The sequence below is a fragment of the Anastrepha ludens genome, chromosome 5 (assembly GCF_028408465.1).
Source record: "Anastrepha ludens isolate Willacy chromosome 5, idAnaLude1.1, whole genome shotgun sequence".
NCBI lineage: Eukaryota > Metazoa > Arthropoda > Insecta > Diptera > Tephritidae > Anastrepha > Anastrepha ludens.
Genome location: NC_071501.1, coordinates 3,529,986 through 3,553,369, shown reverse-complemented (window position 1 = coordinate 3,553,369; position 23,384 = coordinate 3,529,986). Strand labels below are relative to the sequence as shown.

Genomic DNA, 23,384 nt, shown 5'->3' with positions numbered 1-23,384 from the left:
AAGGCGCCGATTTGATACCATTATCAGACCTCCAACAGGCAGATATCTACAGCCAGCCAGAGCTGTTGATATAATGGAGAAGATTGACTGGATTTAGGTTGGCGCACTGCCCCAGGCTATCGAAGAAAGGAGTTCCCAGTGGCCTTAGTCGTCTAGCTGCCAAGCCCGGACATTTACAGAGAAAATGCTCTACAGTCTCCTTCTCTGAAAGGTCCCCCCAGTTTCTGCAAAGGCGGTTAAATGGTAACCCTAGCTTTTCCGCGTATGTGCCTATCGCCCAGTGTCCGTTAAACACAGCTACTAGTTTGGAAATTCGTATATCGTATTGAGAAATAATTTGGAGGTCTACTTGTAGTGGGTCTTTCCAACATAGCTGATTTCACCAGACATTCTGTGGGCGTCCTCAACTTCCCATAAGCGCCTTCTATCGTCGTTCTTCTTGTGGTCAAGTCTGGAGTATCCCGCTATACATCGTAAAGTCTGCATTTCTGCTGCTCACTTGCTTATTTTTCCATACTACATCGCGTAAATAGCCAGGATGATATTATAGCATCTTAACCTTTTTTTAGATCTCCGCCATGACGCCATATAAACGCCTAGGGACATAACCTCCATGACCTACGCCACACTTTCGTCAACAAAGTTCAGAAGGTGTGGTCAATATCAGACCTTTAACTGGCTCTCAACTATTTTGAAAGAATCAGCTGACGTAACCAGGGACAACTGGTACTTTACGAAAAAACTGAGCTTGTGGTGGTGAAATACGAAAAATCCATTTTTAAAGCTGTAGAAAAACGAAATCACTTGCAGAGGTAGATTTACTCAAGACGGCGTAACTTTTGTTGTTATAAAATGGTAATAGAATTTTCATATAAATGTTAATCACAGATGTGACAATCTAACGAAAAAAACAGAACTGAAATCAGTTCACTTAGAGCGTCACCTGACGGTTATGGCGGAAACATTTTGATCCAGGAGGTATGTGAAAAATGTGCAAGGTAGACAGCAAAACACTAAACTCGTTCAAAATCAAAATAATTTAAAAAGCTATTTTATTTTAAATGGCCTATAAAACTGCGTATTCCAAATATTGCTGAAAATTCTAAGTAAAAAGTTTGAAATTTTGATGAACCTTTTTGAGTTTTTTTTTCAAATTTGCAATGGGTGTGAAACTTGGAATTAAAAGGTTTTTGTAGCAGAGTCAATATTTTCATAAAAAAAACTTTAATAATTAAATCAAAATTAATTATTAACTAATAAATTGTCAAAACTTGTCAATAAGTCGTTGGCTACAGTTATTAAACGCAACTTATGGTATCAACTCCACAAAATTTTACTACTTACCAAATTTACCCTAAATTATATTGGAATGTTTTATTATATTATTTAAATATAACTACCATTTCGATAAAATCAGGAATATGTTGTGATCATTTGCTTGTATTTTATTTTATTTTCAAAACCTTTATACCCTTCATGCCTTCATGTCTTCATGAAATGTGTAATGGAAATATCTTCTTGAAACTAAGCTACTCTAAAACTAGTTACAACCAAGTATCTAACAAAAATATAAAAAATATAAAATATCAAAAATTAGTAAATATGTTTTTCACTACAAAAATACAAAGACCCCTACAAATACATATACATAGTAGTGAGGCACTGAAAGTCAACTCTCTTCACTGTACAATCGATCTATAATATGGAGATATTTGTTAATGACGAAACTGCGTTTGAATTTCAGTGTAGGACCTGAAATAAACATAAATAAAAGTTTTATTAATAAATTATTTTAAAAGTATTATTATATTATATTATGTTTGAAAGTATTTAAAATACGCAAAGTTATAAAACGATTGCTTTATATTTTTTTAAAATTACAGTAGGAACTCGATTATTGCGACACAATTTTTTTTCATTCCGTACTCAGTATCTGCGACATTCGAGAATTTTTAACTCGATACTTGCAACATTTTTGGTTTTGTCTTTCTCTTTTGCCCTCTTTACGTTGTACTTTTAGGAATAAAGCACGAAGAAGTAGCGTCGATGTCATTCTAGTAGTGACATATTTTGAATCAGCTGAATGCAATTAGCGGAAGTACCGCCTAATTCTTTGCTTCATTTGCTGACGAAATGACAGTTTAGCGTTAACTTTTGCGTAGTGTGGTCTTATAACGGCAAAGAGAAAAATTACGCTGCTTATAATATAAGGAAAAGCTGGCATTCTGAACAAATTAAATGCGGAAATTTACAACAAAGCATTGGCTAAAAACTTTAAAGTAAAGGGTTTTCCAATTGCAGGTATTTTGAATAACAGGTGCTATTTCGAGAGATGATTAACGATTTTTTATAACCGGAATTGGATGGTATTGATCTGGAAAACGTTTATTTTCAACAAGACGGCTCTACGTGCCACACAAGCAACGAAACCATTCATATTTTACGGGAAAAGTTTCCGGACAGAGTTATCTCTCGAAGAGGTGATCACAATTGGCCACCGAGATCAACAGCCAAGGGTCGATTCAGCGACTGAATTTACCACACTCCGATTGTCCAGCGGTTGACCGGTGTACTTCCAACCGCTCTCTCAATTTCTAGTACCCAACTGCATTGCTCTGACTCATTCTTATATACGCATGCAAAAAGGTTTTTAATGGTGTGGCCAATATCAGACCGCTCGCCGGGTCTCAGCGAATTTGGTAGAATGAGCGGATAGGCTGACGTAGCCCGGGTATTGAATCGGTTTATTTACTATCCTACTAAGAATGTGTTAATGATATACGAAAAAAATTAACAAATTGTCACTTAGTTGCTATCTGAACAACGACTCCTTGGACGAGTGAGTGAATTCATGAGAAATGATCATGCAAAAAAAACACTTCCGTTACATGACAGCGGAAGTTACCATCACAATTTTGTTTTTCACCATAGTTATTGGCCAAACCTATTAATCTGCAGTTTCGTACCGTTTAAATGCAGCCGTTAGTTTTTTAGATAGGTTTATTGACAAGCGATTGTGCATATTGAGATTTAGAGTCTGTGTCAGAAAAGAGGAATCGCGATTATTCATGAAGTATAAAGATATTTAAAATTTTTTTACATGAAAGTACGAGTCACAATTACTCAATAAGCCGTGTAGTTTTCATCGTTGTCCAGAATAGCCTGACATCTTCTTTATGCTTTGGACCAGCTTTTCTGCGTAGCTCGTCGACAAACAGGACTAGATTTACTTTAAATCATGGACTGGCCTTCCGGCAATGTGCGTTTTCATAGTTCCGCACACATTTTTTATACCGCTGATTCCACATCACAACAACTTTTTGATTTTTTAATCTCTTTTGCAGCCGCGAATGCGTGCATAAAAATACCGCCTTAAAATGCTTCGCGTAATTCTCACTCATTTTTGTTAGGAAAAGTTTCGAACGACACTAACCTGAGTTAGCACTGGCGTCGTAGACCTTGCATGGGAAAAGCAGCACGAAATATATTTTGAAGTTACAAGAAAACAACCGGTTCTTTTCTTTTGACACAGACTGTAGTTCAGTTAGTTAGTTCATTTTGTGAGTTAAGAGGGTGAGCGTGTGCTATCCAGAGAAAGGTCCCTAACCTAAGCATATTTCTATATTTATATATGCTACAATAAATTAACTAAAATTTAATAAAGACTTCAGCGCGACCACTAAATATCTGTTGCTTTTATTAGGAAGGCGAACGGGCGGCTCAACACCGAGAGTGGCGTTCTTGAGTTAAATAAAAATAAATTTGTTGTAAACTAGTGTAATTATTAATAAAATATCGGGACGTCTGACTCCTTAGCTAAGATGGGCTCTGAGGTCAATTTCTTTGGCCCAGAACCCGTTTTGCCACTCCCTTTGGCCATTAAAGCTACGGTTAGCAAATGGGTACCTACAACCCTCAAGCGAGCTTGGCAGGCTGAGAGAGGCTGCAGATGGACTAAATTGATGTTACCTGCTATGTCCGATCGACTGTCGCAAACACTCCTGTCATTAAGCAGAGGGGAGTGCAGATGGCTTGTTGGACTGATGATGGGCCACTTTCTGTGGGCGAAGCTCCACTTCCTGTGCGTCTGCCCCGCCTTCGCTCGAATCAGGTTTGAAGTCTTTGGCACTGTTGTGTTAAGAAGCGACCGTAATGGCTCCTTGGCACCACAAGATCTACTCAGATTTCTTCGGAGATCGGGTAGATTTATAGAAAATTAAAAGGGAATCCGAGTGCAGTAGAATTTATTTAAATGTGTCTGAGTGCTGTACTTGCTAGTTGTCCCGACCAAAAAAAAAAAAATATGTTTTTCCAGCTACTGGCAGAGATGATTGAATTTACTGAATTACTTTCTGCGGTGGCACCCCTTCATACGAGCGAGAGCACAAATTCGTTTCTAAAAATTGGAGGTGTCGTTGTAATTGTGCTATCGTGATATAGTAGCACGCTTATTTCACGTGGATTTCCTCTTTTACAGATATTTTCTAACATTCATCCAGAGGAGAATAAAAAAAAAAGTTTTTCTAAAATTTTTCTTTCCAGTGGAAAAATATCGTTAAGGGACTTTGGGACATCAATCTGTACAAAGCGGCCCCACTGTGCAACGTTTTCTCTGAAATATTGTGAAAACTGTTTTTCTTACCTAACTCCCCAGTTGGCACTGTGAAGTCATGTGGCAACAATGCAAATTTCTGTACTTTCTGCGCGCGCGATAACGCCCTTTCGTTGGCTCTTATCCGAGCTTTATCGATAGCCGCCACAACGTTCTGGTCGGGGCTTGGAATCGCTCTCTTATAATCATAGCCTTGAGAATAAGCTGGAACTCTAAGAACTGCCGATAGGCAAGAATAGTTACAGCCGAGCGACTGCAGCCAAGAAATTGTGTCTGGATGTAAGGTGTCAAGCGGTAGCCCGGTTTCGCCATCAATGTTAGTCTAAATAAAGAAATGATTCGATTTTAATTTCATTGCAAACCCTGAGATTTGTGGAAAAGCTCACCTTCAGTGTCAGTAACACAGTCAAATATTTACGATTGTCCCCCACTAGCAAAGCATTACTTAAGCAGGGCAATTCGGCTTTGATGAGATTCTCTACATGATATGGTTGTATGTTCACGCCACCTTTTGTTATAATTATCTCTTTTATGCGTCCGGTTATGAGTATGCAACCATCACTGTGAAAGACTCCCAAGTCACCGGTATGCAACCAACCCTCTGCATCTATAGCCTCGCTGGTTTTCTCCGGCTCGTTCAGGTAGCCCATCATTATGCAGCGCCCACTCACGCAGATCTGTGAATATTACACAAGTAAATTACAGCTATTTTTATGGCTGAAGGAAGTCAAATACCTCGCCTTGCCCATCGCTATTCGGTTTATCGATTTTAGCTTCAACGCCTGGCAATATTTTTCCACAGCTGTCCAAATGGCAGTAGCCTTGTGTAAGTGATATACCACCACCAGCCTCCGAAGTACCAAAAATATCGGCTACCGGTATATCCATGCTCAGGAAGAATTTTTTTAGTTCCACCGCAAGTGGAGCGCTACCAATCCAACAATTTTCACAACGGTCAAGACCCAGTTGAGTCTTAAACTCTTGCATGATTATTGAAGCCAAAATGTATTTAATTGTTGTCTTTGGTTTGCTGCGAAAGAAAAAACATTTCAATAACTCCACAATAACTGGCACACATTTGTATATATATAATTGGGTGTTGGGCCGAGCTCCCCTCCCTATTTGTGGCGAGCGTCTTGATGTTGTTCCACAAATGGAGGGACCTACAGTTTCAAGCCGACTCCGAACGGCAGATATTTTTTATGCGGAGATTTTTTTGGTTTTTCACCGAGATCCGAACTTATGGTAGTCACGTACCAACCCATTCGGCTACAAAGGCCTTTATACATAAAGTCATTAATTTCCACATTGGTAAGTACCTACTCACATTTGCTCCGTGTTGTTCATGTAGGAATTCAATAACGTGCCCTTGGCCCAAGCAATAATATACCGCCACCAAAGCGACGAGCTCTCCTCAGCCTTCTGTAGTTGTGCTTGTATTTTTTCAAAGATTCGTGGAACGCTAAAAATTCGTGTAGGCCGCGCGACTCGTAGACTTTCCTCGAGCGATCCTTTAAGCGCATTCGGACCCGCAAAGTATACACAATCTCCATTCAGAAGAGGCATCACGATCTCAAAAAGTTGGCCAGCGATATGATTCATCGGCAAATAGGAAATAGTTACACCACGGAAATCCCCAGTGCAGCCACTAATTGAAAAGCTAATTTTTATACTTATTATGATGGAATCGTGCGAAAGCATAACAGCCTTGGGAAAACCAGTTGTACCGGACTGTAAATAGAAATGGAAAAGTTAAATTAACGCATTTCGATACGTAGTTCTTTGCAAACTTGCCGTAAAAATAAGCAGCGCACATTGATTTGCCGCCACCTCCATCTCGCTGCGCGTCAGCACTCGCAGCAGGTGCCGATCATATGTCAATACCATCAAATCCGACCATTGATAGTAGCCCGCTTCTTGCGTCAAACCATCCTCTAAAGACCCATACAACTGTATTACAGAATGCAGTCGTGGCAACTTATCTCTAACTGCCCGCACCTTGGCCAACTGTTTGGCATCATCCACCACACATATGACAGCTGACGTGGTTTCCAGTGCATGCTTCACTGCCTCTGATGAACTGGTGAGATATATACCTGCGACCACGCCACCAACACGCAGAGCGCCAAACTGCACGTAATACCACTCAGGACAATTGTTGGCCAGAAAACAGATGCAGTTGTTTGGTGTGAAACCTAAATGCAGGAGAGCGAGTGCAGCTCTCTCCACGTTCCGCTCATACTCTTCGTAAGAGACTGTCGTCCAGGCGCTTGCGGTGCTGTTGTTATTGTAGCTTTTGTTTTCGTAAACCAAAGCTGGCTCGTTTGGAAAACGTTGGCAACACTCGCGAAAAAGTTGTGGAATGGTTTGTGGAGCAGTTGCTGAGACACCCTGCTTTGCAATGCGCAGGCGTACAGGTTCGAAGAGGCAAGTTGATGTGTAACTGGTGGCTGGTTTAAGGTTGGCAAACGTTGCAAACTCTTCGCTAATGCGCTTCATTCTTTAACTTGTTAACTGTAGCCTTACTGAAACAAACAAATATAATTTTATTACCATCAAATGTGGTTGCTTATGATGTACTAAATAGGATAGGATAATCAAAATTCGCCCATTGTGATACCATATAGGGGGAAGTGGAGGGAAAAGAACCGGACAGGTGAAAAACGAAGAAGAGGCTTTGGATTAGAGGATGATGATCAACGGTGGCTATATTAACCGGTAGTCGTATTAACCGCTTCAAGCCATTGATGAATTTCACAAAGTGTGTGATACTTAAACCCGCAATATCCGCAGGTGTAGCAAAAAATTGGGAGCCCAGATGTCCCAGATGCCCAGCAGAAAGGACCTGAAGCAATCCCAAGTCTCACCGCATGGACCACTAACGAACAATGTGAGGTGAGGATACCAACCAAATACGAGAGCTGTGGCTATGATAGTTTCCTTGAGCGCCCCGATCTACCCTTGGCCAAAAGGATCTCGCGCCTTCGCACATTAACGCACTAGCCCAGCGCTCGCGTGACCCATCTTTCCATGAGCAGACCGCAGGTTCTCAAGGAAGCCCCAATCTTTTCATTTTGCTATGAAATCGTCTCCATGATTCTCTATCCAGTCAACTCATCAGCTGTGACTGGGAACCCAAATGAGCTTAATATCGAAGTTTTCGGGTGCAATCGAGAGAGAGCCAAGCATTCCCCGATTAACTTTGAATGCACAAACAATGAGCCCAGCCCCCTAATTGCCGCTTGGCTGTCGGAGTAGATATTTATATCCTTTACAGTAATTATAGAAGAGAGCAACCAATCCACTGCTTCCTTAATTTCGGCTACCTCCTCTTGGAAAACACTAACACTAACACTACGGAAGCCCAAATTTGAGCTTGATGCCGAGCTTATTGTAAAATACTCCCCCACCAACGCTTCCATCCAACTTCGAACCATCTCTTAACATGATATATAGGGTTTAATGGAATGAGCCTTATTTTGTTTAAGCAGTTTTATTAAGCCTCTTGGCTTATACAACTAATATTCTTCAAAATAGGACCCTTGAGCGTCAATACACCGCTGGTAGCGGTGCTCTCACTGCAGGAAACATGTTTTGAACTCATCCGCCGGAATCGCGTTCAATTCGGCCGTCACAGTTTTTTGGATCGCCTCGATGGATTCGAAACGCCTCCCCTTCAGCTTTCTTTTCAGGAGTGGGAACAAGAAGAAGTCAGGAGGGGATAGGTCTGGGCTGTAGGGAGGGTGGGGAAGCACCGGAACCCCCATATTGACCAATGCAGAGGTGCAAAGGAAGGCGGTGTGCGCCGGCACATTATCGTGATGAAGGGTCCAATTGTTTACGGCCTTCCTTGAAAGACTTGTGCCACCATTTTACCTGTGCACTGGACAAAGATTGGTCCCCGTAAGCCTCCTGGTTTCGGTACTCGTTTTGTTTAGCTTTACACAAAATTTGATCGAGTAACGTTGCTCCAACGATCGCTGCATTATCGCCACTGCAAAATCCTAACACACTTTTAAAACAGCTTTCATGCGCGGAGCGATGTTGACTGCACCGCTGTTGCCAGCGAACTGGGACCGGTTTATAGTGGAAGGGGAAGGTCCAACGATCATTTTCCCCCACCAGCCGATTCGGTTGAAGGGAAGGCTTATTACTTTTCAATCAAACCCTGCATGTACTTCTTGTTCATGGAGCGCTTAATAAAAAATAAAAATGATTTTGAGTGAAGTAAATCTTTATGTTGAGCGCGTATAGCTCCACTACTTGTCTGCCAGCTATCAAACTCACTAGTGTCCACTATGAATTGATGTGCGACGCCATTTGCAAAAATTAAAAAAATTTCAGATGGGATGATTAATTCTGCGCCACCTCAATTGCACTTAGCAAGAGAGCAAGAACTGTTTCCTTCAAAAAAACCTCGAAATGAGTGCCATAAAAATCAATTTCGCCAAAACAGGGGAGCCCCGTGACACTTTCCAACAAAAGGCTCGCCAAAATTTATTAAGCCGTTTAAGGACTGTTGCCGATTAAGCAGCCCTTAAAAATTTACGAAATGGAGCAACTCTGCGCGAAATTTTCACTTATCATTTATACTTAGCTTCACTCTCTTATTTCGCTCATTTAATTTTCTTCGGTTCACGCGGACACAATGGAAAAAAAATTAAGAATTAGAGAGCAAACTAAGGTACATAAAAACTGAAATATAATTAAATAATCAATTGTAAAAATATGTAAAAACGAAAAGAATAAAATAAATAAATACCTTCACAGGTTTTTTAAAGCATCATTCAAAGAAGCTATTAAAAATTAGAATCCTCTTATTCTTTGCAACAAGGACTATAACGCAGAAGAAAAAAAAATCGGGTTTGGGTTGTGGAAATCTGCTTGAAGGGCTTTTTACTGCAAAATCACAGAAAGACAATCAAATTTCAATCAAGCATTTAGCGCTAAGTTAGCCTTTGAGTTTCTCTTCAACCATCTGTGCAGTTGTACTGTGGCGTTGGTCTTTCACAAATTTCTACATGCATATGCGAGAGTGTAAGCAGCCGTACTGGTGCAATTTTAACTTTTGTGGTTTTCATTATCAGTGGCCTCGGATACACAATAACTCAGTTATTTAACTTTTCCTCAAATCAACTATGCATCAGCACTGTTTTTACTTTCATTTCAATCAAGCATACACATTTACATACCTATAACTACACTTGTACATACACACATATCGCGCATACAAACATACACACATATGACTTCCCTGCCTAACAGCTTCAGCGCTGCTTTTCCAGCCCGATATTTGAGCAGCAGGAAACACCCCTTACCTGTGTAGCTCGGTCATCAAACCAACAACAATCACAAGTTATACAGTTCACTTCCGCTCCCCACTTCCTATTGGTTTTCATCTATCCACTGGCCCACTGTGCCACTGTACCACTGGACCACCAGCTTCATACTTTCTTTTGTGCACTTGGTTTTTTCGGCAACACTATGCAAAATTTGAAATTTTATGTTCTGTGGCTGCATCGGCTGCCACTACATCGGATGCTGCTGTTACTGTTGTTGTGGTTTTTGCTGTTTTTGCTACTCAGTTTTGCTGCTATTTGCGGCTTCTCGCCTGTTACACATATCGGCACTTTTTGTTAAAATTTGCACAGATTTTACTTAAATTATTTAATAAAAAGATTTTCAAACAACTGTGGTGCACTTTTGTTTGCGAGTAAAGTCGATATTTTTACTAAATAATAATTCAACAAAAATTCGTATTCCAAATACTGTACTTCCACACAAATATTAAATATGTAAATCGCAGTGATTCGAAATGAAAGTAGTGAATGGCCATTTGTGAAAGTCTTTGCTCTTCGCTTTGCGCTGTTGAAATGCAAATCTACTAAAAAGTACTGTGCGCTATGAAAGCAAAAATTCTACATAGTTTGTTAGTGCGATGAAGTATCACAGCTTTCTGTTAAGTTAATGGCGGTTTGGTTTTTTCTATTTCTTACTCGTACGATGTACGAAAGGATGGTTAAATTTCAAGGGCCGATGTTGAATTTGAACCACACCTAAACGTCAACGACACCGTTGTACTTCTTTCTCTGGGGTTATTTGAAAGAAAAGGTGTACGTCGATAAGCCAGCAACAATTCAAGAGCTAAGGGATGAGATAATTCGGCATATTAACGGCATAGAACCTCAATTATGCCTCAGCGTCATCGAAAATTTGGAACATCGAATGGACGTGAGCCGCCGAGGCCGCGGCCGATATTTTGTTTTATGCGTAATTGAGCCATAGCAATATTATCATAATAAAGAGAAATGACAATAATTTCCTAAAAAAAATTGTATTTTATTCAAAATCAACACCGGCCCTTGAAACTTAACCACCCTAAATATTAAGCTTGCAACGGGCATTCCAGCCTATATTTTCACATTATTTATAAGTAGTCCCTTTTGACTGGCTTTGCAATCTAAATTTTATGTTAAGTATTTTTAAGGACTGAGCTAAGCAGGTAATGCGATCTGAATTCCAGATTTTCGATTATTGTAATATAAATTTGTAAGCAAATTCGTTGCCTACTGATTCGCATTGTCGATCGAACGAGGATATTCACTTCAGTACCCGTTTTCTCAATACCTCATTGAGCGCTTAATCCAACTTTAATTGGGAGATAGCTAACTTATTCTTGTTTTTTGGACATTCGAGTATTTTCATGTAATTCCTTCGCGTTTCATTTCAGTTTTTGCGGAAGAAAGGAACAGCCAAAATATACTCAGATGCACTCGTACATGTATTCCTCGGATCAAATACCGACAGCTTTCAACATCTAAAGGTAAGCGAACAAGAAGCAGCAGTGGGGTATAGGGCCAGGTATGCACTTGAAAGGTAATGAAGCAACTGGTATATTTACTGGGGTAGAAACTAATAAAGATTACGTGGCATTTGATAAAGCATCTGATGTCCTATTCGAACCAGATTCCGCTAATGATGTTTAAACTCACGAGTACGTTGGCACATGAGTTACTGATTTTGCATTAGCGGCAGTCTACTAGAACATACTTGCATTCGAAAATGGCTACAAAGGATATGCGAATGGACCACAACTAACTTTGTGGATTACATTTAACAGAGTTTAAGGTCTGCAGTCGAAATTGTTGATCTGCTAAGAATATTTAAATGAATTATGAGTGATGTCAGTGCTTGCATCACCATCATTGAGACCTTGGAATGTAGCAACACACTGATTGAATGCAGTGAAGATGGTTAACTTATAAAAGAGAACGATCCATACACCTTCTGAAAGACTTAAAAACTACAATATTGCTTAGGGGCAGTGAAAAACTGATTAAGGCTAAACAATTAATTTTGTTTTAACAATTCATTTAGAAGTATTAAACTTATACTTCACTTATTTTGTTGTAATGTAGAAAATGTAAAATTTATTACAAACTACAAAGAAAGAGAAATTAGAGGAGTTGCTATATCATAAAGTGTTTGCAGTGGGCGCTTTCTTCGGCATTAAAGAGGCTTTTAATAAAGTCCTCCTGGAGGCACTCTTTCTCTGGAGGCAATCACTCTCACATTCGTGGCAGGGTGCGTCAGTGTCTCTCTCCACCGTCAGGTGAGTAGGCTAGGTTAGGTTAGGTTGTAATGGTTGCTCATAGAGTGGGACCACTTGGGCGAAAGAAGTTTAGTTCATCCTGTGAGATACCATTGGACGAGGGAAAAAGAGGTGAAGGAAAAACAACGATAGGACGAAAACTAGAGGGGTGGGGAGGGTGGAGTATTTGTAGACTATGAACGGTGACTAATTTGCGGTTGTGTTAGCCGTTTTATGCTGCTGATGAAGTTCATCAGATTTTTTATATCAAGACCTGCTATGACAGAAAAGAAGTGAGAACCAAGATGCTTAAATCTTAGTCCCGCGAGAGCGGGACAGTTGAGGAGCAGGTGCTGAGATGATTCCACCTCTTCCTCCTGAAGGCTGAAGGCATTTCTTTTAGTTGTCGTTGCCACTGACTTGCTGGTGGAGCTGGTGAGAAGGGGAGGCAGGGTGATTGCTTACGCGGCACTCATTGTAAGAGTGAAGCCTCTCAAGACGGAGCTCGTCCTATTTACGAAGAAATGTAATATAAAATACCCAGAGCTTAACTTCCTTCAATAGGGGCGCTTTTTGCTTTCTGACAAGTTGACATACCTAGGTCTAATCCTTGATAAAAAGCTAACGTGAAAGACCAAAAGGAATGAGACAATCGCTTTGTATGGGTGCAAGGCGCTATTGGCAAAAGATGGGACTTCTCGCCTAGAGTTGTATTTCGACTCTAAAATATCATTATGAAGTCAATTTCCTTGTATGGAGTAATTGTCAGGTGGAGCTCACTGGGGAGGATGTCAACGGTGAAGAAGCTTTAAAAAGTTCAAAGGACTCATTAGAATTGGTGGAGCGCTTCAAACTACTCCTAATCTAGCGCTTAATGTTATGGTACATATGGTACCTGTAGGCATCGCAGGCAAAACTTCCGCTGCACATGCCACAATCAGACTGAGTGGCTACAGGCTCGACCTCATTTACGGGCACTCAGGTATCTTTAGAAACTTAGGCTTCGTCTCCTTGTCAACTGATACTTGTACACCGTAACTTAGTCCAAGTGGAACATTCTCCATTCACATTCCATCAAGGGAGGAGTGGGTGTGGTGCACCATTTGGACACAGGGCGTAGTGAACTTGTTCACGGATGGCTCGAATTTGAAAGAAAGGTTTGGCTTTTACTGCGCTAGCCAAGCGGCAATTTGGGTTCTGAGCTCGTTGACGCTGCACTTGAAAAAGGGTCAGGAAATGCCTGACTTTACTTTCCTTGAAATAAGGCTCATCTGGGTACCTGGCTATTGCGGCGAAACTGCGAGGCGAATGAGCTGGCCAGGCAAGGGTCCTGTGAGGTTGTTTCTCCCCAAAAGGAGAGAATTTGGATTCCCTTGACGATCTGCTGCCTGCTTCTCAAAAGATAAGTTTCACGTCAACTCACCGAGCGCTGGGCAAGTATACAAACTTATATGGTCGCGAAATCTTTTTGGCCACGTGTGAATCGAAGGCGTTCGAGGAATCATCTGAGGTTGACAAAATCTCAGTTCGCGCATTATGTGTGTGTCCTTATAGGGCACTGACTGCGAGATATACATACATACTGTGGGAGTGGGTATTACTTCTAGTCTTTTTTACGTCAACTGTATGGAGGATGCAGTGTAGTCATCTCAACACCCTCTCCTTAGCAGGCCCGACGAGAGGGGGGGATCGGGGACTTTTTACCCCGAGCCCGGAGTTCTCAGAGGGGCCCGGACTCGAGAATAACTCGAATTATATGAATTAGACATAATTCGAAAGGGCCCGCATATGCCCCCGGGGCCCGGATATGCTATCTACGGCCCTGCTCCATAGCTGCTCTGCTCTCGCGGGACTAAGAGTCAGGCAGCTTGGCTCTCATTTCTTTGCTACGCGTGCAGATATAACAGGTTTTCATACTAACAACCTGATGATGATGAAGAATAATCACTGTTCCCCTCCTGAGGGTAAAGGGGACGACTTTTTGACTCATTCGGAGAATATGAGCCTTTTAAGTTGTATTTGAAATTTAACGGCATCGAATTTAAGTTTCACGGGTTTCCATTTTTAAAAGGGCGTTCGTCAAATATGCTTACACTCACTCACATATGTATGTATGTATGTACGAATAGTCTGCGTGTTACAAATCTATATTAAATACATAAAGAACTACTAATTAATGGCGCTTTCTGTGTTTTGAGTAAATAAACTAAAATTTTCGATGGCAGACACGTCTGTTGGATACGAAAGTCCATGCAAACACAAATGTATATATGCATGTTTGTATGTATGTTTGTCTGTATGATTCTTATACCCATATCAGTATGGCAATGCTGTCAAAGTCGTACTCAAATTAGTAACCAATATGGATGAATGTACTTATGTATGTATGTACGTATGTTCATTTATCAGAAATAATACAAAAGTGTTTTCATTATTCGTTCAGTTATGTACAAATGTATGTATGTATGTATGTATGTATCACGGAGTCTCCAGGAGTTAACTGTTTACTGGAGCACACAAGAGTGGTTTTTCGAACACTTTAAATAGCAAATTTGCGCATTAGCTCGAAACTATCTAAGTATGTATGTGTGTAATACTCGCTTATTTAATATGTAAATGTATATATTTGCATAAATCATCTGTGTGTGTGTGTGTGTGTCGGCATTATAAGGTACATATAGATTTCTTATTTTCACCAGGCGAACAGAAATCTGCAATGGCAATCCGCGATGGCGCACTAGGAAATGTTACTTTGGTGCAAACACACGAAATATGCATACCTATGCACAGTCATACATACCTACACGCACATATGTACATACACATATTTTTATATGCGTTGCTAGACAAATCCAAAACGCTGTGGGTTCCACGACTTTCCCCTCTACAGCAACACACAGCAACTACATACACACATACATATGTATGTTTGTAAATAATTGTAGTCATTTTTAACAACAAATCTTTGCGCAATTATACATACTTATGCACATATGTACACACGTACTTATATATGTATATATCTCTGAGCATTTATGCACGCCACATACCTACAAAAGTATGTTCATAAATAGTTTGTATGGAACTATTCTAGTTAGACGCCGGCAGACATACATATGTACATACTCGTATGTAGGCCCATATAAAATACTTTAATTACATAAATTCCAGCGAACGACTAAATGCCTCGATGGTGGGCTTTTGGTGGGGCTTACGACTCGCGCTTGTGAATGAATGGCGAACTAATAGATAAATAAAAATGTACTAAATAATAGAGTAAATAAGTGTGCAAGTAGACGAAGTTAAGGTGGAAATACACATCCATACTTACATGCATAAATAAATACATACATACATACATACATATATACACACATACATACATACATTCATATACTTAATTGCACAAAAAAGAGCCCATTAAAATCTGGATTATAAACACGAATACTCGCTGAACGAAATTATTGCTTCGCGCTCACATACAAACATACGTACAGAAAAACATACTAGCGTCAATATTTACTCATTGCAAACAAATAATATTTGTTGTACATATGTATATAAGCATATTTGTTTTTCAAAATTTCTAGTGAATGAAATCAGCTGTACCCTACACAAAAACATGCCTGCGCTCGCTGCTATGCATGACATTCATGTTATAACTACACAACAAAAACAACATGCATGCATCCATTCGTACCAGGTATGTTGCGAATATTCGCATTCGCATTCGTAATAGCCGATGCGAATCTCTTGCGAAGAGGAATGTTGCGCAAGTCGTGGCGTGACAAGAAATTGTGTACCAAAACGCACGCCACAAATCGGAGGAAGAACTCGGCCAAACACCTAACAGAAGTATACGCGCCAATCAAGAATGATAGAAAGAAGATTGCGCCCATCGGAGAGTGCGTGACGTCACGTTTTTCCGAGTTGTGCAGTATTGCCAACCATTTGCTCTTAAATTTAGTGCATTTTGAAGTTTGGTGTTTGTTCCTTTTTTTTAATTTAAAGCTACCGAAACTTTAAGTTAAAAAAAACTGTATTATTATACAAAAGAAGGTTAAAAAGGCCCCTCTAGAAGATGGTTCTTATAAAATTTGATATTTTGAAAGTGTGAATTTAATTTTTTGCTCCTTTTAAAGTTATGCAAGAATATTAAATGCCCCTCTCTCAACTCTTCTGAAGATTGAAAACCTTTTTACACATTTTAAAAGGCGTTTGAATTTACTGAATGCGGATTAAAACCATAGAGGCGTAATCGTTTCTTCCGGCCATCAATCCTTAGTTAGACATAGGGCATCAAGAGGTGTATTCATGTAAAAATTAGCCACAAAATACCAGAAAATACTAAAGAAACCATACTGACATTTTTACAAAAAGGGTACCTTATCTAGTTACATAACCTCTAATATAGCAAATGAGTCGTTCCCTTAACAAAAGAGTCTCGCTTAAAAAAAACTCATACATTAAATACATAATACATAAGCATAACACATATATGTATTTAAAAAAAACGCACATTCTAAAGACAATTTGTCACGCACACAAAGTTCTTTAAGAGATTCAATAAAAATGTGGAGTTTTATTTTCTTTAATGGCAACACTGCAGTAGCGAGAGAGAGATTTGACTGCCAAAAGCAGAAGAACACCAACAACTCCGGCAATCGCGGGCAATGCCACCAGATGTAAAAAAAGTAAAGGTAAATAAAACTGAGTAAATTATTTAACTAAAAAAAAATGTATATTTTACAAGATTATAAACATTACACTTTAATTAAAACAGGCTAGAAAAATGTCGTAAAGAAACAGAGACTAAATAACAAAAACCAAATGCTAAATCAAGTTACGAAAATGGTAATCTGGCCATACGGGAGCTAAAATCACGTAGTTCGTTGTCAAATTCGCTGAGAGCAAAGTAACGGGACCACGATAGGCGCCATCTCATTATTCTTTCTATCATGCGCGCCAATTTTATATAAGTGCAGTGCACTCTCTCATAAAGTATACCTCTCTAATAACTAGGAGTGCAACAAGACTCAAGATTAACTTACTGGCGCACATAAATCGAGCTGTCACAAGAGTTGCCAAAGTAAGCGACATGTTAAGTAAGGCATGGCAAACCTTGGAGGTCCAACTCGAAGTAAGCGAAAACTTTTAATGAGCACGACGAACTAAATTGTTCTATAAGGATGCGAAATATGGACAGATTCGCTAAGGGTGCAATGTCGGCGAAAAACTTTACAATGCGCACTCTTGCGCCCTCATATTAACCCGTATAAGTGCCTTTGGTGACCACTAATAAAATTATCTGCTTTAAATATTTTGGAATACCTTAACCATCTCTCTGCCTTTCTAATGCATTTTCATTGAAGTAACGAAGCAATTTGCCATAGCTCAAAAACAGTGGCTAAAAAATCATGTCAACGATGCATCCAGCTTACTTTGGCTCTACTCCTCTCGAAGGCGTTTAAAAAGCACATCGCATTTTCGCCAAATGTCCAAAATGTAACCATCCGCAAAAAAAAAAGTGTACCTCTGGACTAGTACTGTTTTCAGGAAAGTTGATGATGCAGTCACCCTCTTTCATAATTATTAGATTTTGTTCTTGCTGAGTAACATTTTTGAAGCCTTATGCAGAGCACCGCTTCCTATTTTAATTGCAAAAGACACTCATTTTAGATTTAAAGGTAACTCCAATCTAAAAAATGAGGATATGAAAGAACAAATAAAGATCTAAGAAAAGCTTCGACATAATTCTATTCTTTATCCGGACATAATCCTATTCAAATCCACACTCTTCAGGAACTTTCAAGTTCTAAACGTACGGCCTGGAGAAATAATTCTATCACCTTCAAACCTGGCCCCCAGATATGGTTTACTGAAGGATCCAAATTAGAAGATGGCAGAACAGAGGTGAGAATTAATTGGCCTAAGTTCAAAAACTCGATTCCAATGGGTTTTTGCCCACAATCTTCCAGGTAGAGATACATGCAATTGGGATGTGTGTAATTATCTCCATAGGAAAATGGGAATACCCCACATTTACATACATTCAGAGAGTCAGGCGGTTTCGAAATCCTTTCTATCAACTGTAATCACCTCAAAAATGGTAAATGACTAGCTTTCTTAACCTCTTTAGGGAACCTTAGGTTGGGTTGCGGAAATGAGGTATATGAGGGAAATGAAATGGCTGGAAAATGGCTAAAAACGGAGCAAACATTCCTCTAATTGGTACTGAGCCTCTTTGCCGACTTACAAAGCGTAACATTAAGAAATTTTTGTTGGAGGAGAAGAAAATCGTGGAACACTGGCGAAATTCTATCGGTCAGCGATAAGCGAAACCATTTCTAACGTCGAACAGAGGAATTTCTGATATGCGACTTTTGCTCAGCAGAAAACTTTAGACTTTTAACTGGTTACTTAACAGGCTATTTTAGCCTGAGATATCTCTTAAAAAATTGGTCTCTCTGGAACCATCATTTGTCAATTCTGTGAAATGAACACTGAAAATTCAGAGCACATCCTTTGTAAATGGTCTGCAAAAAAAGGCTACACCAATATGCTGGTATTGCGGGCGTTCGTATAACTCATGGAAGAATAAACCCCAGAATGTGTTGCAATTTTTAAAAAGCCTTAAAATATGGAGTACCTCAGCAGGCTCTGCACAATAGATCTCTGTTGGTTTCAGTGCGTAGTAGCCTAATAATTATAAAGCGAATAATCTTTTAAAGTTGGTGTACCATGATACCAGAGGTGACAAGTGTTTTATGTTTCTTACTGTTGGGGTGCTTATTTGACAGATATATTTCCATTTGGGCGAAAACTTAGTGGCAGCAACATCATCGGTTTTTTAATACCAAAGCAAGAATTGAGCTGGTGTCTATAGAATTTTTTATAATTTTGTACTTGGATACAGAATAACACATTTTCCAAAATATTTTAAGTTTATATAAGCAATATGAATTGATTAGTTTTTTATAAAAATTTGCAACTTTTCCATTTTCTCATTTATAAATTTTTTTTTTTTTTTTAATATTTGATATCCGCATTCGCATTCGTAAAATTTCTTCGTAAATTTTGCACATTCGCAACATCCCTAATTTATAGAAATACATGTGTACATGCATCACCAATTATTTGTACCTGAGCCCGAATAGTGAGCCCTTTTAAATTTATTGCTGTTGCAATGCCTGTCTGTTATTGTACCCGATCTGCGACCTATCAGCTACAGTTCAATTCATACGACACCCATTATCATATCAGCAGTGATAACAGCATAAATCAATTAACAACAATAACAATGATAACAGTAACAATTTACGTTATTTATATTAAACAACAACATAAAACTGGTTTCCCTTCTACTTGATTGATGATTGTCTCTACATTAGGATCGATCAACTTGAGGTGGCGAAAAAATTACATGCACGAAGGATAGCTCAAAATTTTAAATTTTTCAGAAGAGCGTAGAATTCGAACAAAATTCTTCTCTGTTATTCGCTCAACATCTTGATTACTTTATTAATATTGCAACCAACGATTTTTTGTCGGCCTCTAGCGGTAGTTGGTTTTTTGTGAGTAACTTTTTTAGAAGAATTTACTATTTCATGCCAACATGCGTTCGGACTTTTGCAAATATCTGCTCAGAGGAGCGACTGAGGCAACTGAAGAAAAGATTTTTTTTTTTTTAATTTTAGAGCTTAAAAAATCATTACTTGGAGATCGAAAACAGGTGGAGAGTGTTCCATAACTTTACTTTAACAAATGTGCATATATAAATTTAATTTACTTTAAATGCATTATTTAGTATTCAGTAAATTGATTTTATAGCTGTAATTATAAGTGATAAACGTAGGGAGAGTTGGTCCAATAGAAGGGAGAAGAGGGAGATAGTGGTTATTAGTGTAGCCCAGAGTTAAGTCCATCACAGGTGCCATGAGTACGACATCTCATGATGCCCTTAATCAATTCCTCATCGATTCAACTATGGATTGACAACTTCATGCGGTCTACCCGCAGAGGTTGTTGGTCTGAGTTGAACTCGTGCAGAGTAGACAAGCGCTTTGTGAAAGACTCAAACAGGAAAACAGCGACCTTTTTCCTAAAACTTAGCGGAAAAGACCTGAAAGTTCTGGTGGGTATAATCACAGGGCACAACGCTTGTGGTCAGCATATGGCTACCATGGGGGTGGTAGACAGCCTGTTGTGCCTATCCTGTCTTGAGAATAACGACACTGCGGAGCATTTTCTCTGAAGCTGTCCTGCATTTGCCAGAATCAGACTTAAGATATTGGTTTGCGATGCACTGAGTATGGATAAAGTTCATACTGTTCCTCTTCCGGGTGTCCTAAATTCTTCAATGAATGGAAGAGTGTCCTCAAACTAATTTATCCGTCTTACCATCCACTTTTTATCTTTCGTATCTCTATTCTTTCTACTGATATCTATACGGGTGTAGTACAATGGTCTACTGACTGAGTGCTTGGACTTGTCCAACCCCCCATAAATCTAATTTAATCTAATAGATAGGCCTGCTTAAATTCAGCGGTGCTTTTCATGAGCCCGAAAGAGATGGCGACATGAATCAGGCATGAGTCCATAAGGTTTTCAGTTCATTAATTGGGTGAGTTTTAAGTCTCGTGTGAGACTCCATGGAAGAAATATGGAATTTTTTGGGAAAATCAGGTTCTAACTACCGCCATAGAATATTAAACTCTCTAATTTTTCAGCTAAGAGGAGCGGGTTAATCTCTTGAATTTATCTGGCAACAAACCGAACTAGTTTTTCGTATTATTAGGATTGATATTTAAATTTGCCCTCCTTGTTTATAAACTTTTCTTAACGAAAGCATTTTCTCCACACTTGAGTTTCTAGGATTTTACTTAATCTCATGATTTCGATGAAGAGATTAACTATAAGTCGCAAGCATTACGTGGGAACAAATCATCCTTTATTAATTAATTAAACTATTCAAATAATATGATGTATAGCCTAATTCCGGAGGAATGTCTTTAAACTAATATAGCAATTGCATAAAATGTACTATCATTCTAACTAATTGGCGGGATAACCGCTTACGCGAGTTGGGCAGACCACCTACGCACTTCCGAATGAACGCACTACTAACTTTGCGACTACGGCGGCCGCCTTCTTTCTTTTCTTCTGTTTGATTGTGTCGAAAAGCCACTACGGGGCACGCGTTTTAACAGCCGCAAGGAAGTAATGGAGAAGTCGAAGACGGCTATGATGGATTTATCGAAAATAGAGTTCCAGACATCTTTCGACAGCTGGTATCTCTGATGTCCGGTTCAGTGTGTAGCAGCTCAGTATAGCACTAAACTCTCACCAACCACCATGAATCAGTGCAAGTATTAAAGCTTAGACCTATAATATTTTAATAAAAAAAATAAATAAATAATTGGCGCGTACACTTCTGTTAGGTGTTTGGCCGAGCTCCTCCTCCTATTTGTGGTGTGCGTCTTGATGTTGTTCCACAAATGGAGGGACCTACAGTTTCAAGCCGACTCCGAACGGCAGATATTTTTATGAGGAGCTTTTTCATAGCAGAAATACACTCGGAGGTTTGCCATTGCCTGCCGAGGGGGACCGCTATTAGAAAAATGTTTTTATTAATTTTGCTTTAACCGAGATTCGAACTAACGATCTCTCTGTGAGTTCCGAATGGTAATCACGCACCAACCCATTCGGCTACGGCGGCCGCCGAATATATTTTAATAATGTGTATTTAAATCCGCGTCCACTTAGAAGAAGACGGACGTTATTGTCTTCTGAATATCCCACAAAGATAAATTTGCTATTTCATCCATAAATATTCATCTATAAATATCCGTTATTCGCGACGCTAATAATGACGATGAACAAAACCAGGTGCTCTTTGCTTGCATCGCTTTAATTAATCTCTCTTCACTTCGAATTTTGATAAAAATTGTAAAATGCATCTCAACCAAACTTTAAATAAATCGTCCGTTGAGTTTAACAAACTTTTAAAAGGACATTAGGGGTTAGAAAGTAGGTGTAGAAAACGCCCGCAGATTAAAAATTATAGCACGCACATTCCGAGGGAAAAAGTTTTAATTTACAGTTTGAAATATTGAGTGTTTGTGTAATGGAAATCTTATTTCTAATTCCTTTTTGACTGCGCAAGCCTCAATTTTCGTCTCAATCTATCGACCCAATCTATCGAGTTAGTTTTATCATTGAGATATCTTGGGGCTTCCAGCCACACAAGAAAGCTAAAACTTTTATATAATAATGCTTTCTAGTGGGAGTTAGCAAATAATAATTCAAAAATATTTTCACTTTCAGATTGGTGGCTTTTTCAACTCACTTCTGAACACTTTTTCTCACGCTTTCGATTTTCTTGCCTTCGCAAACGACTATTCGAGCACACGTCGTATCCAACAACATTCAAATGGAAAACTAAATCTTTTATGGTTATCAAGTCATGTTTATACAAACTGTGTTTTAATTGCATAATATTTTTTCAGGAACATTGTCGCAATTAATCTACTTTTTCCGGTCATTATTCAGATTTGCACGATTTATATGCGGTAAATTATTTGTAGCTATTAAGCCTTTTAACCGATTAGCAATTACATCTTGTTACAACTCGATACGCAACATTGTGTTTTTCTGCATACATTTTTTCTGAAACGTAACCATAAAATAATGCACATGCATTATTTAAGAATAAGCTGGCATAAAGTGAGGTAGGGTCTTTCCTGCTTAACCTTTCGAAAGACATTTTCTCCCAGATGTTTTCTTCAAAATTTCTGTAGTGATATTTCAGAGAAAATCAAATTGTACGCAATAATTTTTCATTCATAGTGACTTTGTGCTAGCAGGTAGAGATTGTAAAAAAAACAAAAGGATTCCCAAAATTGTGTATTCATAATTAAAAATACGTTAACAGTAAAATATTAAATATATTGGGTTAATTGCAGTTCGGACCCTTCCTGTGATTTTCGTATCATTTTAATTAACATACAGTTAGTAACAGAAGTAAGTATACACCGGACACGTTTTCAATTTCCCCCCAATCAATTCCTTCAAACCTAAGTATAACAAAATTGTGTTTTATTTACTTGAATGAAATACAAAAATTATATTTAATCCAAATAAAGACATAAATAAGTCGTGGTGGCATTGATTTCACAAAGT

General features: G+C 38.9%; 1 protein-coding gene across 2 annotated transcripts; it reads right to left on the bottom strand.

Annotated features, from left to right (window-relative positions):
* Window positions 1–1,431: 1,431 nt before the first annotated feature.
* LOC128863954 (long-chain-fatty-acid--CoA ligase heimdall-like) lies at window positions 1,432–22,636 on the bottom strand. Of its 2 annotated transcripts, none has more exons than XM_054103390.1 (7): window positions 22,552–22,636; window positions 6,407–7,137; window positions 5,940–6,343; window positions 5,348–5,642; window positions 4,999–5,289; window positions 4,643–4,934; window positions 1,432–1,752 (listed from the first exon to the last, which is right to left on the bottom strand). In XM_054103390.1, the coding sequence occupies exons 2-7, from the start codon at window positions 7,109–7,111 to the stop codon at window positions 1,670–1,672; spliced, it is 2,070 nt and encodes a 689-aa protein (XP_053959365.1). In that variant the 5' UTR covers window positions 7,112–7,137; window positions 22,552–22,636; the 3' UTR covers window positions 1,432–1,669. The 2 variants fall into 2 exon arrangements, with proteins under 2 accessions (XP_053959365.1, XP_053959366.1); XM_054103391.1 differs by having other exon boundaries at window positions 6,407–7,133; window positions 22,552–22,629.
* Between the last annotated feature and the right edge of the window lie 748 nt (window positions 22,637–23,384).

What these genes read in the sequence shown, in the direction of transcription:
- LOC128863954 (XM_054103390.1), bottom strand. Translation starts at nt 7,111, where the DNA reads ATGAAGCGCATTAGCGAAGAGTTTGCAACGTTTGCCAACCTTAAACCA. An exon ending in ATGAACAACACGGAGCAAAT is followed by an intron (nt 5,643 to 5,939) that starts GTGAGTAGGTAC and finishes TTTCTTTCGCAG; the next exon opens with CAAACCAAAGACAACAATTA. An exon ending in CTGTGTTACTGACACTGAAG is followed by an intron (nt 4,935 to 4,998) that starts GTGAGCTTTTCC and finishes TTCTTTATTTAG; the next exon opens with ACTAACATTGATGGCGAAAC.